The 17,158-nt window shown below is 38.6% G+C and overlaps 1 protein-coding gene across 1 annotated transcript in view; it reads right to left on the bottom strand.

Annotated features, from left to right (window-relative positions):
* Window positions 1–2,716: 2,716 nt before the first annotated feature.
* LOC137612190 (organic cation/carnitine transporter 2-like) overlaps window positions 2,717–17,158 on the bottom strand; it is a 15,537-nt gene continuing 1,095 nt past the window's right edge. Inside the window, exons 3-10 of the mRNA XM_068340588.1 lie at window positions 14,967–15,121; window positions 8,838–9,009; window positions 7,895–8,036; window positions 7,659–7,753; window positions 7,169–7,383; window positions 5,931–6,113; window positions 5,633–5,768; window positions 2,717–5,415 (exon numbers count right to left, since the gene is read on the bottom strand). Coding sequence (XP_068196689.1) covers window positions 5,406–5,415; window positions 5,633–5,768; window positions 5,931–6,113; window positions 7,169–7,383; window positions 7,659–7,753; window positions 7,895–8,036; window positions 8,838–9,009; window positions 14,967–15,121 — 1,108 coding nt within the window. The 3' untranslated portion in view covers window positions 2,717–5,405. The remainder of the gene's footprint in view (window positions 5,416–5,632; window positions 5,769–5,930; window positions 6,114–7,168; window positions 7,384–7,658; window positions 7,754–7,894; window positions 8,037–8,837; window positions 9,010–14,966; window positions 15,122–17,158) is intronic.

Here is a 17,158-nt window from a genome sequence, read left to right as displayed (position 1 = left end):
GACCGAGGAGTCTTCGTCTTCAGCTGTAGAAGAAGTGACAGCAAACTACAATCTACAGCATTGGTCCCCAAACCCCGGGCCGCGGACCGGTACCGGTCCATGGGTCATTTGGCACCGGGCTGCACAGAAAGAAAAAATAATTTACATTACTTCCGTTTTATTTATTTCGGAGTCTGAAAGATGTTTTATTTTGAAAAGTGATGTCTGTGCGGAATGACGCACAGATAAATGTATGCATCTGTCCCGACAGATCTCGGTCACAAACACGCCAGTGTTCTGGATTAAAATCAAGGAAAATAATACTGAAATCACCCAAAAAGTATCGTAAACCCTGTTTCCATTTCCAACCTCATGTCTTTGTGAAGCGGGATTTTCTGCAGTGACCGTAAAGAAAACCAAACTGCGGAGCAGACCAGACGTCCGGAACAGGCTTCAGGTGTCAATGTCTCTCGTTACCCCTAGATCAGCGGTCCCCAACAACTAATTCTCATTATTGTAATTATTATTATTTGATTAACTTGTTCACCTTTTTATTGAAATGATCAGTATTTCTCCTACGTTGAATGCACTGATTATAAGTCGCTATATTTTAAAATAAATCTCATCAGTGCAGTCACTTCAATCTAGTTTTTAATATAATGTTTTCTTACAATTATTTCGTTTACAGAGATGTTGATTGCCAATTTATGAAAAAATGTTGTTTGTTTGTTGATGTCTGCATTTTACATAAAACCACTGCGGAGGATTTATTATTCTACTAAAGCTATCCTGGAGTCATTAACGATTATTGAGCAAATGAAGACCGGTCCGTGAAATATTGTCTTAGATGAAACCGGTCTGTGGCACAAAAAAGGTTGGGGACCGCTGAAGTAAAGTGCGTCACTGGACCGCACGGTGGCGCAGTGGGTATTGCTGTCGCCACACAGCAAGGGGGTTCCGGCTTTGTGTGGAGTTTGCATGTTCTCCCCGTGTCTGCGTGGTTTCTCTCCGGGTTCTCCGGCTTAGACCCACGTCCAAAAGCATGTGCTTCATGTTAATTGGCCGATCCCAAATTGACCGTAGGTGTGAATGTGTACATACGTGGTTGTCGGTAAGTGATGTCCGCTTTGTTCCGGCGCTCCGATACGCGCCCCGGGCTCGGTGGGCGTTCCCATGAGAAACACCGCTACAGATTCTGCTTCAAACATGGAAAAACCACGTGACTGATGATGTTTGGCTCACCAAGTAAACCAGAACGCGAAGCACCCCATTCACCAGGTGATTCACTGGCGCTTCATTCACCAGAAGATTAGATGAGTTCTCTGAGCTCTGTGTGTACTGGGATAGGGTTCCTCTGTCTGCAGAGATTAAATGAGAGTGTGATTAAAGTTGACTACTGTGACGCTAGCAAAAATAGCAAATAGCATTAGCAAATAACGTGTATAATGTCTAAATCTCTTCACCAGTTTAACCGGCGAGTCCCAGATGTGTTAAAATGAATGAAACAGCGCGGTTTGCTGCCTATTGTGCCAATATCCCTCGGATTGATCACATTAGCGTTCTGATTCCTGACAGTTTGCGTCGTAATTACTTTACATTGGATCCAACCAGAAAGAGATTCCAAGTCTGGGAACATTTTGAACTGGTGCCGCCGAACAAAGTAGATTTTAATTTCTAAGAAACTTATTTTCAGGCTCTGTTGCTCACACAGTGAAAAATAATAAACCATACACATCATTTTTAATTTGCAGGTGAAGTGTTTGCTTTGTTCACAGCACCTGACGTACACAGTGACGTGCGGTGAGGTTCATTGCTGGTGAGGCACTGATCTCATCATAATTAGATTTACAGACATATGAACCTACAGTGTAGCTTTTTCACAATGTAATTATCAACAGTGAGGGGGTTATTTTTAAAGTCTCAGAGCAGAATTATTATCGTTCCTCACGTAGTGCCTTGTCCCAGCGGTTTCAGGACCGCTGAACTCAAGAAAGACGTTATAAATGCAGTTATTGACAAAAAACACTGTACATTATATACATTTGCTAAATTATGGAAATTTAGTTCATAGAGCAAACATGTTTGAACATTTTAATAGCTACATATAGAGCGATAGCATTATGGTCTCACTGTATAGCTACCAACACAGCAAGCCGAGTCATTGTGCAATCCATGGTGAGGCTCGGATGGCTGGTGTCTCACCACAGGTCTCTTCTCCGTATTTCAGTGGTAAATGTGAAAATTCAGCGATTTTGAGTAAAAATAACCTAAAATTGGTGCTGTTGAATAGAAAATAATTTTATAATACGCATCACTGGATAAATATAACCATTTAATTTATTTCTGCCATTTTTCTTTTTTTTTCTCTCATTATGGCAGGTGAGGCACGGCCTCCCCTGACCGCACGTCACTGGACGTACAGTAACAACACGTCATCAATGATGAGGCGTTGTCGATCCAGACGTGAGAATGAAGCCAGTGGTGCTGCTGTGATGACGTCTACGAATTGCGACTTTCAGCTCACAACATAGACCTTGTTTTTCTCCAGTGACACTAATCATCCTATGTAACTCACACATACGAACACATATGTATATATTTATATTAAATATACATGCATGAACATGTTATCCATATCTCTTATCGCTTTATTGAACCCTGCAAGGACCATAAAAAAAATTCTTATCACAGTCAAAGTCAGCTTCATTGTCAAGTGTACCATATACAGTATGCACGACATACAGCACAGATGAAATTGCAGAAACCTATAATATATGGCTACAACATAGCAAGCAAGGATTAACACATTGAATTAGATTATATTTGGTTTTATTCAGAAGATATATGCAATACAGGAAATGTCAAAGCGCTGTTTTCTGCGGGTATCAACTGTTGAGTGGTTGCAGTACAGTCACCCTGCCAGAGAGGGCGTCCACTTTCTAAATGAATGGGGTGCCGAGTAATGAAACAGTTTTCGTCACAATTCGGTTCAAATACCCATGGCGCGCCATTCGGACATCACTATTTTTGTCTCTGCGGTACACTGGTGTTCCGCCTGTCGTTTTCCCCCGCCTCACGCGCTGAGCCAGCTGGAATAGGCTCCAGCTACCCATGACCCACGACAGCGAATAAAGCGGTTACAGAAAATGGATGGATGGATGGAGTGTGCCACTATTTCCCTTGGGGGATTAACAAAGTGTATAAAATAAAATTTAAAAAAAACAACACATCGTTTGTTTACATGGAATTTCTTTTGACATTGTTTCGGATCATGGTCCTCAGTTCACCGCTAAATTCTGGAAGGCGTTCTGTAATTCTCTGAGCACTTCAGTCAATCTCACTTCTGGTTATCACCCCCAATCCAATGGCCAGACTGAGTGGGCTAACCAGTCCGTTGAAATGTTTCTTCGATGTATCCGTGCTAGGAACCCTTTCTCTTGGATCCAGTAACTACCCTGGGCCGAGTACGCCCTTAATAGTCACACATTCGTATCTTCCAACTTGTCTCCCTGTGTGTTGTTTGGGCTATCAGGCCTAGCTAGATAGATAGATAGATAGATAGATAGATACTTTATTAATCCCGGAGGAAATAAGACCTCGTCTCCTCGAATCAGCCACTTCCTTGGCTCCAGATTGAAGTCTGCATCAGCCTGTTAGTGTCTAGCATTATTTTAAAAGCATGTTTCTGAATTTGTCTGGATGCAGTGTGCATGTTCTCCCCATCTTTTCATAGGTACCTCTGGCTTCTTCCACCAAATCATGCAGTCTAGGTGATCGGGCAATTCATAACCAACCATAGGCATGACACCATGGTGTAAAGGAGAATTAAAGGAGATTAGTGATTCGAACCCGAATCTACTGTACATTCAGATGTTATTGAACAAGATGCGTAGCATCACCTTCTTGCCCGGATGCCTTAAGGGCAGCTCACTGCTCCTTAGGGTCTAGTTGAGAGAAGAATCTCCCCTACTGGGCATCAGTTAAGAACAAAAACCACCCCACTATGTTTTCACTGTTATCATGGGCAGAAGGTCACACTCCCAGAGGCAATTTTCACAATGAATACACCTTGTTTCCTTTTGTTCTTTTAACTTCATCTCAGCATTTGATTTGTTTCCCCTCTTGCAGCAAGAGAAATAAAATCCAAATCAAGCTGTTCTTATTAGTATCCTTTTCATTGATTAAGTCATTTGGAGGATTAAGTTTACAACACAACAGTCACTAGAGTAATATTTGTAGTACATGCCATGATGTACTGTAATAGTGTATCGTACTGTTGGCCTCCATATAGGTTTTGCTGCTGACTTCCAGACTTATTTGATGGGTGGACCACTGGTATGGGCTTGTTTAGAGGGCTGCACAACAGGTCATTCCCTTTCTTGTATATTTGATTATAGAAGGTAAATCCATATATTGAGCCTCATGGCCACTAATCAAGGATTAATCAATTGTTCTTGACTCTGTTTGTAAAGAGGAATGCTTGATCCCTGTTTGTGTACTATTGTTTAAACTTAACTCCAATGACAGCTCCAGGCCTATATCCTCAGAGCTGGTTCTTGACTTCCCTGGGAAACACGCAGGAGTGAGTAATGATAATGATTTGTTTAACTCATATTTTGAAATCTTTTTCTGTGGTGAAGTGCAGGCTTTACTTTTAATGAACAGCAGGTCCCGAACATCTTTTATGATGATGCCCAGTTGTAAAGAATGTGAGCTGCACATCTGACATCCTTGACAATGATTGATCTTAAATTTAAATTTGCTATTTCTGTTCATTCTGTCTGCTCGTCCATCCACCCACCCATCCATCCATCCATCCATTTCTTATGCGTATTCAAAATCAGGTTTCAGTGGCAGAAATTTAAGAAGTATTCCAGCTCCTCACGGGAGAATATTTTCCTGAAAAACTTTGGAGATTTTTCTTCTCAAAGAAAAGACTGTTCAAGAAAATTCTTCCTGGTTCAATGTTGAGCGTTGCTAGTTCTCCGAAGAGTTACAGACTTGTTGTGACAACTCAGATCTCTTTAATACATGCAATATGGACAGAAGACTGAGCATGTTTTCTGACAACAGTGAGATTTCTTAAGCTTTTATACACTTTCAGACCCATTCAAACAACATATTTACAATTTACATGAAGATGTTCCACCAACTAATATCCTTGGTGAGGTTTCAGTCATGACCAGCTTCTAGAATAGCCTTTTAGGGTCAGTGACCTCCACCCCACTGTCTTAATAACTCTCTTTCAGACTGTGACAAAAACTTTACCACTTCCTTAAGAAAAATAGTTTCAAATCAGGTTGGTCCTTCCTGATTCATGTCACAAATTGTAAACGAGTTTTCTCTCTTGATTGATCTTGCTGTGTGATTTTCTTTCTGCAGAGGATGCAGCGTTCAGGTGCATCTGCCTGGTTTGTGTATTTTGGTTAGCAACATCTGCAAGATACAAAGTGAAGCCGGAGTCAGATAACCCACTAAGGGAACAAAAAACTCGGATAAACGAGAGTACTCCGGTGATTCAACAGCATTTTGGACTTAGTTTGAACAGATTTCTTCAAATGATTAAAGGTTTTAAACTTTTCATCTATTAAAGCTGCAAATACTACTCTAGATCTGCTGTTGAAGGAATATCAGTCATGGAATAATGACATACGTCCTGAGTGGTTGGACCTCACTGATAAGGTCAGGAAGTTTGCTGTTTCTGGTATCTCGCAGCAACATGCTCACAGCAGCAGCTCCGATGCTGATTGCACCAAAAAAAATGTATGGTAGGATTTTGCTGTAGCCACCTGGACATAGAAAATGGCATTTTTCACTGATTAGTTCATTGCTATTGTTAGCAATGTTAGGACATGTTCACAAAAAAACATATTGACATGTCAAATTCAAAAGGCAGACAAGATTTTATGTTTGCATAAGGGTAATATCTGCAAAGTTTGGATAGCACTTACCCATGTAGATGATGTAGGGACAAATGATCATGGCTATGCGCGAAAATGTAGCTGCAATCCCTAAACCCATGTTTCTGACCACAGTGGGAATGAGCTCAGTGAAAAACACCCAGATGAAGGTGTAAGCAGCAACAGAACCCATCTTTCCCGCCAAGGCAAAAATCAGAAACAGACCATGCATGTCTGAGAAAAACAAATGTAAAATATATACAAGAATACGTTAAAAAAAGGTTGTGTAAAATGTAAATAGAAACAGAATGTTATGTTATAGCTTGCAAATGTTAAAACCCTCTATTTAACTGAAATAGATAGAATACAAAATATGATAAAAATGAGATAATCCATGGGGCTTTGAAAACTGTATACCTATATTTTGAATTGGATTCAGGCTACATGTTTCAAACTCAAAAAATTAGGTTTAAAAAAGCATCCACTGAGAGCCTGAGTCTTTCTGAAATTAATATGGGAAGGGGTTCACCACTCAGTGAAAGACAGGATTTCATAGTGGACATCACTGCATGAGCTCAGGAACACTTCCAAAAGCCATCTCTCTCTCTCTCTCTCTCTCCCCCCTCCCCCCTATCTCTCCTTTGCAAAAGATTAAAAAAAATTCCTTCAAGACACAAAAAGTTCGAGGGCAAAAGTACAAACATTTTTTCCTGATCTCAACATGTTTCTGGATAGCGTCAACTTTTATATGAACAGTAAAATAAGAAGGGGTGAACAAGTTTTTACATACCAAGAGTTTTATAGATTGAAAAACTAAGGAAAAAAGTAAAAGACATGATTGTGGAGAACGGATCAGTTTTTTCTTCTTAATTTTGTCTGTTTTTTTTAGTTTGATAAATGTTAAAAGGTTAGATGTTTCTTTTTCAGGTGAATCTCTTTTGGATTTTGTGTCAACGTGATTTTTTTGTAATTTGACTTTTATAAATAAATGTGATGTTAAAAATCAAAATCTCTGTCTCTCTGTCTCCAAAAATGAAGACTGAATGGAGGTGGATGAAAGTAAGTTTAATAACAATATTTTGCTCAAAAGTTTATATCATTTCATAATTTAAATGATCAACATTGCACTTTGTTATATACATTATTTCCTTTGGGATAAATTAAGTGTCTGCTGTCAGTCTAAAAACACCATCTATAAAAGGGTCCAAAAACTAATAACCAAAATACTGCATACTGCTTTGATTTTACATTAATATTTTACACAGTATCCCAACTTTCAGAGGACAGACCTTCAGGAACCAGCAGGATGACCAGTAACATGGTGCCACAGAATATCATTGTGCAGAAAAGAAGAGTGGGTCGAGGTGCACGGTTGATCATCAGCCAAATGGCTACATATATCACAAGGTCTATAGCTGCTGAGAAGAAGCAGTTGAGGTAGGGATCTCCATTCAAGTTACTGGTATTGAGAGAGAGACCATAGTAGACCGTGGTGAGGGACATCCTACAGAAAAAAAAAAAAGAGTACAAAATGGAGTTAGCAAACGGAAGATAACAAGTTTAAAAAATCTATTCAAAACTTTTTTTCATTTCATAATTTAAATGATCTAAACTGTACTTTATTATAAGACCCTTATTATAATCCTTTATTACAGCAATATGTAAAACGTTTTCTTATGACTATAGTACTCCATATTTCTGAATTAACATTACTTACTTTCGAATATCAAAAAAATATTACACATATAATCAGGACAACCCACAAGGTCGACACATTACCATAAGAAGACAGCTATAATTGTAATATTCCTCATGTTTTTGGTGCGCATCAGGTCAACATAAGTGTACACCCTCTTTTCTTCATGTTTGTTTCTCTGTATAAGAAATGCATGAAAATGAAAACAACGGTGTCAATGTATATTTGTTTGACAATATCATTTTTTTTGTTTTACAATTTGAACTATATTTCATGCAACAGCCCCCACAGGATAAGCAGTAAGTAATTAAATAAATACCATTAGCTCCAAAGACTCGCCAGTCCTGAATATGACGTCAGGGGCAGGGACGTGGTTCATTTTAGCAGCTTTACGTATGATCATCTCAGCCTCCTCCACCCGGCCTTTCTGCAAAAGCCAACGTGGAGATTCAGGAATCCCCCTGAACAGAAGTTGGGAGCCACAAGTATGTCAGACATTGGAAAAATGTGCCCTTTTACAAAGGTGTCATGTCTCCCTCCATGTTTGAATTCCTTCTACAGCTCGTGTGTAATTTGTTCCTTCTCTCCCTGTAATTCCTCTATTCTCACCTCAGTAGTTGTACATGTGTTAAAATGCATGCCCACACAAACACACACACACACACACACACACACACACACACACACACACACACACACACACACACACACACACACACACGCACACACCTAAATCCTGTTTTGACGGCATAAGTGGCATTGATCGTATCTGTTACCACACCACTTCATTTTCCATTAAAGCCACCTTTGAAAACCAACATGCACAATCTACACAGAGTCACTCAAATATTGACTTATATAAAAATGTATTTGCAGGCTGGAGGTTATACCAACATTACTTGACTTAAGTTTTCATTGAATGTTATTACATTTTACTGTTTTGCATGTCCCGAGATGACTCTGTATTTTGTCTTGATTTTTTGTTTTGTTTTTTGCAATATTTTATTTTGTATTGTTGTTAAATCATAGAATTTAGTCAAACCGACAAAAATAATATGATACAGCCTTGATGTAATCCTTTATTTAAATTAAGTGGCAAACTAGACATTTCTTGTCAGTCGGGACACTCATCGTGAGACACAAGACGATTAAAAATAGTAATATGAAAATATTAATAGTAATACGAGAGATAACTTTGCAAATGCCTATGAAGACACCAACTTGTGACCAGCAATAAACCAATCACATAGCCAATTTCTTACCACCACATGACGAGCATTACAAGGGGTGGGATAGCAGAAGCTACCAGCAACATTCTCCAGCCTCGAATGAAGTAGGCAAAGAGCGGCAACAAAGCATAACCGATCCCAAAACCTCCAGAATGTCCCAACACAGTGTAGGTCACTCGGGCAGTCTTCCTTAGGATCTCAGACCCTGACCAAGAAGAGGATCAACAGACAACAACATTAAGATGAGGGAGAACATGAAAGTATACATGCAGTCACACTGAATCAAATGCTTTCTTCACTTCACATAGATTTTATGGGCGAAAATGCCACATAAATAAAAATGATTACATCCATCCAGAATAAGAAATTATGGCCCAATTTCAGCCCTGCCTCTTCTTAGAAAAAATTTACATAGAAAAAAAATAAATGACTGCCTTTCTACTCATAACGCTAACTATACTTCTTGGTTTCAGAGCTAATTGAAACTTCTCTTGTGAAACCAATCTATTGCCTTCAGGTAAACATCTGTGGCCTTCACACAAAACCTTTTTTTTTGTATTTTTGTATTGCTTGACCTTACCACTGGACTAAAATTTTTGATTGCAGTATTGTAACTCATAGCCTGTATGAATTAATCAGCTTAACTGGTCCAGTTTTTAATTTATGTTTATCTTATCTAGAGGACAGTCACATTGACGTTTCAACAGATAATGTAAACTCTGCTGAAAGAAAATTTCATTGGGTGTTCAACAGGGGTCAGTCCTTGGACCACTGCACTTCAATCCCTACATGCACCAGCTTGGTATCACCATACAGAAACATAAAATACCATACCATTCAGATTCATTTGCACATTTCTCTTTTGATAATTTGAGTCCTGTTAACATACTAAATTGATCTGAATGCATTATATGCCAGATGTTCATGTCATGTTCATCTTATGAAATTGATTTAGTGGATTTGATTTAGTTATTCAGTCATTCATGGACACTCTTAAACTTGTAAGCTGAATTAATTTTATTTAATCAGTGAACCAAACCTTTTTTGTTTGAATCTGGTTCCCATTATGTCTCGAAATCTGGAGATAGATGATTTTCTTCATGACATATGCATCCAGCCTAAAAAAACGTCAGAATCCAGCAGTCTGATAAAATTGATCTAAGACACAGCACTATGAAATAAATGGAAGTCTTTACTCCACGACTGGTCCACCTGTAAAGCACCTTGGAAGGACTTCCATCCATAGGTCATATATTATCACCAGTGCCAAACATACAGTACACAGGACCTGAGAGTATCATGTTACACCTTGAAGTGTCATCCACTTTGTGGCCTAGACACTCCCTTTCCTATCCGTCATCAGGGGAGGTCCCAAAGTGCCCGTAGATGTGTGTGCGTGCGTGTTTGTCTGCCTCTCTGTGTAGCTCTGCGGTGCACTGGCGTCGTGCCCGGAGTTTCACATCCTAAGTCAGCTGGTACGAGCTCCAGCTCCCTCCGACAGCAGATGAAGCGTTTGTGACAGTGAATGACTGAATGAATGAATGTTTGAAATTATAATCATTGATCAGGTAAAATAATTTTTAGAACCAAATAATATTTTATCTTCATTCCAATCTGGTTGTAAAAACAAGCACCACATGATTACATCAGAGCTGAAGGTCCTGAATAATTTGATCAGGATTTATTTAATCAGTAAAAATACTGTAGCCCTACTGCACATGGGCTGTTTTATATTGGCTTATACATGAAGCTTCCTATTGTTCTAACTACACAGCAAAAACTGGAATTATGATTTAACTCCCACAGAGTTGATTTTAACACTTTTCCAGGGTTTATACAGCTCCACACTCTCCAGAGTTAAATTAACACCTCAAGATAGTTCATTCTTTAACACTATGTCAGAGTTACTTTTTAACTCACTAAACTGGGTTAAATTAACACTAGACATTTTGAAAAATAAGTACTTTTAATGACTTTTGTTATTAGGTACTTTTTATCCCTAATATGTAATAATTCAATATATCTTGATTCAATAATTAAAATGACAATTCCACTAAAAATATATTTTCAAAAACATTAAGTATGCTTTTCTCCCATGCAGTCGCTTAAAACATCAATCCTTTCGTATCCAGGAATCTTGGGAAGATGGACAGGATATCAAGACTTTTGTCTGGGTCATTGATAAGCTTCCGGCGATGCTGAGAGGTTTCTCTCATCTTCTGGAGAATTAAGGAAGTGTCTGTTGTATGGTTGAGCAAAGAGATGACTTCCTGGCAAGCATCCCCATCAAGCTGCTTTTCCAACAATAATGGACCTTGGGATATTTGGGGAACACTCACTATCCCAAGAGCGTATTCTTCTCTAGCAGTTTTGGTGGGGATGTGCCTGAGACATTAAATTGGCACGCTTTATTTATGTAATGGATAAGCAGGTACTTTTTTTTGAAAGACTGTAAACAAATAGGACACACCTACCCATGTTTAACTATCATTTGGGCCACTATTATATTGACTACTTTTTTTTCTGGTAGCATCTGTTAGAGTTTGTGTTGTGCGATATTCTTCGAGGACCTCTTCACCATCTGAGCTTGTTTCAAGTACAGCTTCGATCAACTTAAGGAAAAAAAAGAAACCAAAACTTGTACTAAACGTCTTTTCTAGAGGTTAAGAATGAAAAATGACATTTTAAGAAATCATATTCAGCTTTGTTGCAACCTTTTTATCAGACGCTGCCTCAATTGTGCCCTCAACTCTTGGTTTCTTCCTAGGGACCTCATCTAGAAGTATAGATAATGAACTTGCACTTGAAGTGAAGCTCGAGTCAGACCACTTGGATGCAGAAGACAAAGAGCAATCGGAAAACCAAAAAAGCAAAACCAAAAAAAGACAGCAACTTTGTTTTGTAGTTTTTGCAAGTAAATTACATTTAATTCACATTATACTCCAGATGTATTATTCTGTGTATTGATAGATTTGTGAAAAAATACAGGTTAACCCATTTGATCGTGTAATTGATCCCTTTACATTTCTCACCATCATTTAAGAAAACTGTTAGAGCCATGCTGCCTTGGCTGACAAGGTCACTGAAAATGTCTGCATCAACTTCTGTTGTGTTTTAGACATCGAACATATCAGAATTTGACCAAAAAAATTCGGACTTTTTTTTGTCTTATAAGTTGAACAAAATTTGGAAGTCAAACGCGAAATGAACGCCTTTTTGGGGCGACCGTGGCTCAGTGGTATCAATGATTTATGATCGGTGGCTCGATTCCTGCTCCCGCCGAGTCATTTGTCTTTGTGTCCTTGGGCAAGACACTTTACCCTCCTTGGCTCCAGTGGGGCACTCACTGGTGTGTGAATGTGTGTGATTGTTCCGCTGGTGGTCGGAGGGGTCGTAGACGCAGATTGGCAGCCACGCCTGCGTCAGTCTGCTCCAGGGCAGCTGTCGCTATACCATCATCAAGCATGAATGAGGAGTGAATGAATAATGGATCCAATGTAAAGCGTCTTTGAGTGTCCAGGAAAGCGCTGTATAAATCGAATCCATTATTATTATTATTATTATTTCTCACCACCACGCAAAAGAAAAGGCCAGAAAAGTCAAGAGAAAACGTGACGGTAATGTGCTTTTTATTTTAGTTTACTGACTGTATTCAATAATTTTACACTTAATTTGCGTTCAATGCCTATGGTACGAGTTACATTACCGTAAACTTCTGTCCAAAAGACGACGGTAACTCGTACCTTAGGCTAACCTGATTACGTTGATGTTTTTTTTTTCTCTTTTTCTTTCTTTATGAAGCTTGAACATGAAGCTTTGTTTTACCCCACTTAAAGCATACATGAGACTTGGTAAATTGTATTGAATAACGTTGGAAACCCCGTGTTAATGTTTAACTGTTAGCTAGCATTACATTTAAAAAAATCAACAAGCTAAAATTAGCTGTCTAGTTACTGAACTCTTACCAGCGAGACAAAAGCTTATTAAAGTAGCACTCTAACATCTAACTCTGTAGAGATGTAACTGATCTCCTCTTTCCATCTCTTCAGAGTTAATTTGCTTAACTTTGTTGAATTACTCCAACAAGGAACACTAATTGAATCAGAATATGTTAAAATGACACTTTGAGAGTGGAAATCAACTCTGACATGTTTAACCCCAAAAATTCAACACCCCATTTTTGCTGTGTACCTATCCAATAGAACTCAATGTGTTCGGGTGGCTGGAAATACCTCTTCTTTTCTGAAATTACCAATAGCGTGCTTCCAAGGTTCAGTGCTAGGACCCATTTTATTTCCAATTTACATCATCAAGCTTTGTAACAACTTGTCAAATGGAATTTTTATTTACTGCTGTTTAACCTCACTCAGGCTTTTGAGTTTTTCTAAGATGCTTTTAATGTTATCCAGTCTTATGCAATAAAACCAAGCTCATATTTTTCCCTCAAACAATGGTGCTTCCTCATTAAAAATACTGTTATATCATCCAAAGGAAAACCAATAGAGCAGGTTTTAGATCACAAGTCCTTGGATTTTATCCAAGACCAGAGGCCTGTCCCATAAAGCTTGGTTTCCTCCTTTCCTCCTAGCCGGGCTTCCTCTTACTTATCTGGCTTCACTTACCGAGACATCCGCCCTCCGGATTTTCGGTACCATAAAGCCGTCTATCAACTCACTAATTCAATTCAGGTTTGTCCAGTCTAGATCTGTGTGCGCTCACATAAAAATGGCGGAGGTTGCGGCATACGACAAATCGCAAACATGCAACAAACCGGCCCGAGCCGCATATTTCACAACGGAGGAGCAAACAATAATAATTAATAAATACAAGCAATACAAATCAATAATCCAGGCAAAACGGCGGAAGGATCGCTGGCACAAAATCGCCGACTGTGTCAATGCGGAAGTTAGTGCCATTATAATATTACTTCCCCACTATGATTACACTTGTATATCTGACTACAGTAACATTTGTGTGTTCCATAAATGTATGTGTGTACGACATTTTTCGTTATGGCATGTGATTTTAGCCCCCGCGACTTTATGAATAGCTCTACATACTGTGTTCTTCCCGAGGTTTTCGGCATCGCCAACAGAATACATAAAAGTACCTATGAATGAATGAATCAATCCATGATTTACTTAAACAAATAATTGATTAATAGCATTTTATCTGTGGCTTGCTTGTAACCCATCCAACGAGGGATTTAAGGACATCATAATAATTACGAACATCACTAATAAATATATTAACTGTGGCAAAAAACCTCAGTGCAATGCACACTGTCTGTGGGACTGTCAGCGTGTGGTTGCGGTGCGTTACATTACTGATGTAAGGCTCCAGCAGCTGACAGATGTAATGTAACCCCTCTCCCCAAAACCTGTACCTTTCCTACAGTGATTGTTCAGGCGATTCGAACGGATTACAGCGATCTCTAAATATTCTCTCGCACCTGAGCACTCTTCGCACAAGCTGTGCACCAAGATTCACCAGGGTCTCATAAAGCAGACAGCCCATTTTCCAAGAGAACTGATTGGTCAGTAGGTGGGGCTGTTGTACCTGCTGAGCTCTTATCCTGAACTTATCCTGCTCCAGAGCAGGTAAGGTGTTCAGCATAGGTTACCGCGACAGCGTAGCCCAATAAAAAGTCAGCCACCTTTATGGTACCGAAAAGCCAGTGTTAAACCTGAAGTTGTCTCCCTAAACCATAATCCAGCTTTATGGTACAGGCCTCTGGTGTTCTCATTTACAAGACACAAATATTGTGGTTACTAGGTTGAAGCCTGGGCTCTTTTTCAGAAATAGAATCTATTTCTCGTCCAGGGCTATAGAAAAATTAGTGACAGCAATCTTCTTGTCCATACTTGACTAAAGGAATGTGTTTTCTTTCTGTCTGTAATAAAAATGTATCAAGCCTTTGGGCAATGTTTTAATTCAGCATCAACATTTGTGGCTGGCTATAGTCGTCTCACTCATGTATATGAAATTAAATTTGCCCACTCTGATTGCATATATACACATTCACACACACACACACACACACACACACACACACACACACACACACACACACACACACACACACACACACACACACACACACACACACACACACATTAATATTAATATAATATTTTTTGAGAAGAAATGCATAAATCTCACCCAGTATGATTGATACGGTGTAATTGGATGCCTGTCCAATTCCTCTCATAAAGTTAAGAATAGAGAACATAACCCAACTGATGGAGGCAGCCTGGATCAAGGGAGTGACTGCTTGCAAGAACATGGTGGAAAATAATACAGGCTTTCTGCCAAACCTGTAAGACACAGAAACATTCCAAAAGCAGACCTCTGCAATCATTGATAATACAGATCACAATGATTATTGATTTCATTACTCAAATCAGTTGCAAAAATATCCCTTAGTTAGTTCCAAATTCTTTTTGCAAGTCAAGACGTGCCATTTTCAAATGGGGAGGTTACTGGGTAGCAGGAAGCAGTGGGCCCTCTTGGACCAGCTTGACTTTGCAGAAAAGTATGTTGGATGTTGGATGGACCGTCTTGGTCTGGGCCAGCTTGAGCCTCAGCATTGCAGAGTTAATAATAACTGTCTTTGTGCTAAAAGAGATACGAATATAATCATATTATATTGAGAGCTGGATAACATGAGGCCATGAGACCATGAGGCTCCTTATTACCAAAAACTGCCATCAATAGCTTAGGATCAATACATTTTTACTTTTTCAAGGGGGCTTTTTTATTCCAAATAAAATTGGAAATTAGCTTATTCAGGTGTTATTAATAACAAAGGATCCAATAAGGACTCCAGGTAACATGAGAGAGGATACTTCTAAAGTACAGCAAGACAACCCTGGGGAAAAAAATTACAGTGAAATCTAAATGAAACAAAAATATAAAAAAATACTGGGAATGGACATTACTGGGATGGAAATGTACAGCTATAAATCATCTACATATTGATACATTCCCTCTCTTCTCCAATGAGACCAGCGTAGATATCTGAACTATGTAAAAGAAAAGGAAACAGTTCAATAACCGGATGAAAAACGCAGTCAGAGACTGCAACATCCAGTCTACCCCCGAATTCAAAATTTTATCCTGACCTACTTTCTGAATGATCACAGAAATGAATTCTATATTGTACTATTAAGTATGACATTGACGTAGTTTTCCAAAGGTGAAGGTCATCATCACATTTTTGTGCCTCTGGCTTCCTGAAAATGTGTTTTTTTTGTTTTGGGATTACTGTATATCTCATTAGCTTTCAGATATGTGTACCTAAAAAGGTATAAAAGTGAAATTTGACCTTGACCTAGTTTTCTCAAGGTCAACGTCATCATCTTGCCGCCCGAGTAATGTGATTTTTCTCTAATCTTTCTATCTGCAATGGTTGTGAAGATATTTGGTGGACGGATGGACAGACAGAAGAACACACAAGCACTGACAAGTACAATACATCACCGCTTTGCTTTACATAAAAAGAAGCAGGGAGAGATGAAATTCTCATCTGGTGGAGTGGCTTAAGGGGAAATATGCAGATCTGAACTTGTTCTTGTGAACACAGGTTGAAGGCAAAGCATAGACATAAGCGATCCAACAATTTTGTCCCCAATCCAAATTTTTGAGAACAGAATTTCCCATTCCACTCTGTCGAAAGTTTTCTCTGCATCAAGAAATATTAATGCTATAAAACTATAAGGTTTGGGGATGGAACAATGAATAATACGAAATAAATTTGTGGTTAAAAAATAAATTCCTATCATATGCATATTGTGGAGGTCTTGTTGTATTTCCTCTAGGTAATCAGCAAGAATCACATTATAGAATTAGTAATTGCCAGTTTTATGAACTTTAAATCAAACATCTTCCTTGCCAGAACAAACCTTTTTCTGCAAATATATTCATCTTTATAAATGTAACATTCAAAAAGTTAAAAAAGAGTTTTGCAACATATTTTATCTATTATCTCTAGAATCAGTGCGTAATATCATAGCATATAATCAGACAGGATATGGGTAAATAGTGCAGTGATCATTTTAACTTATCTTTTTCCTAATTAATGGCATTTTTAATGAAAAAAAAATCAACTACTGTCTCTACTGTCTGCACTATAGAACTATTGTAGGTATTTTACATTATTATCTCACCCAAACTGCTCAGAACTAGTCTTCAAGGCCAGAGCCTTTGGGCACCTTCCTTCTGCTCTTTTTTCCACCATATATATCTGATAGCAAAATATTGTTTTTCTGTAGGAAGTGCTTTCTTCAGTGCACCTTGCAAATGTATAAAAATGATCCCTCTCTGAATTATGATTCAGTGAGACTTATAACCCA

This window comes from Antennarius striatus, chromosome 18 (genome assembly GCF_040054535.1).
Source record: "Antennarius striatus isolate MH-2024 chromosome 18, ASM4005453v1, whole genome shotgun sequence".
Lineage (NCBI taxonomy): Eukaryota > Metazoa > Chordata > Actinopteri > Lophiiformes > Antennariidae > Antennarius > Antennarius striatus.
Note: the sequence above shows the minus strand (reverse complement) of the source record. Positions and strands in the feature narration are given on the sequence as shown.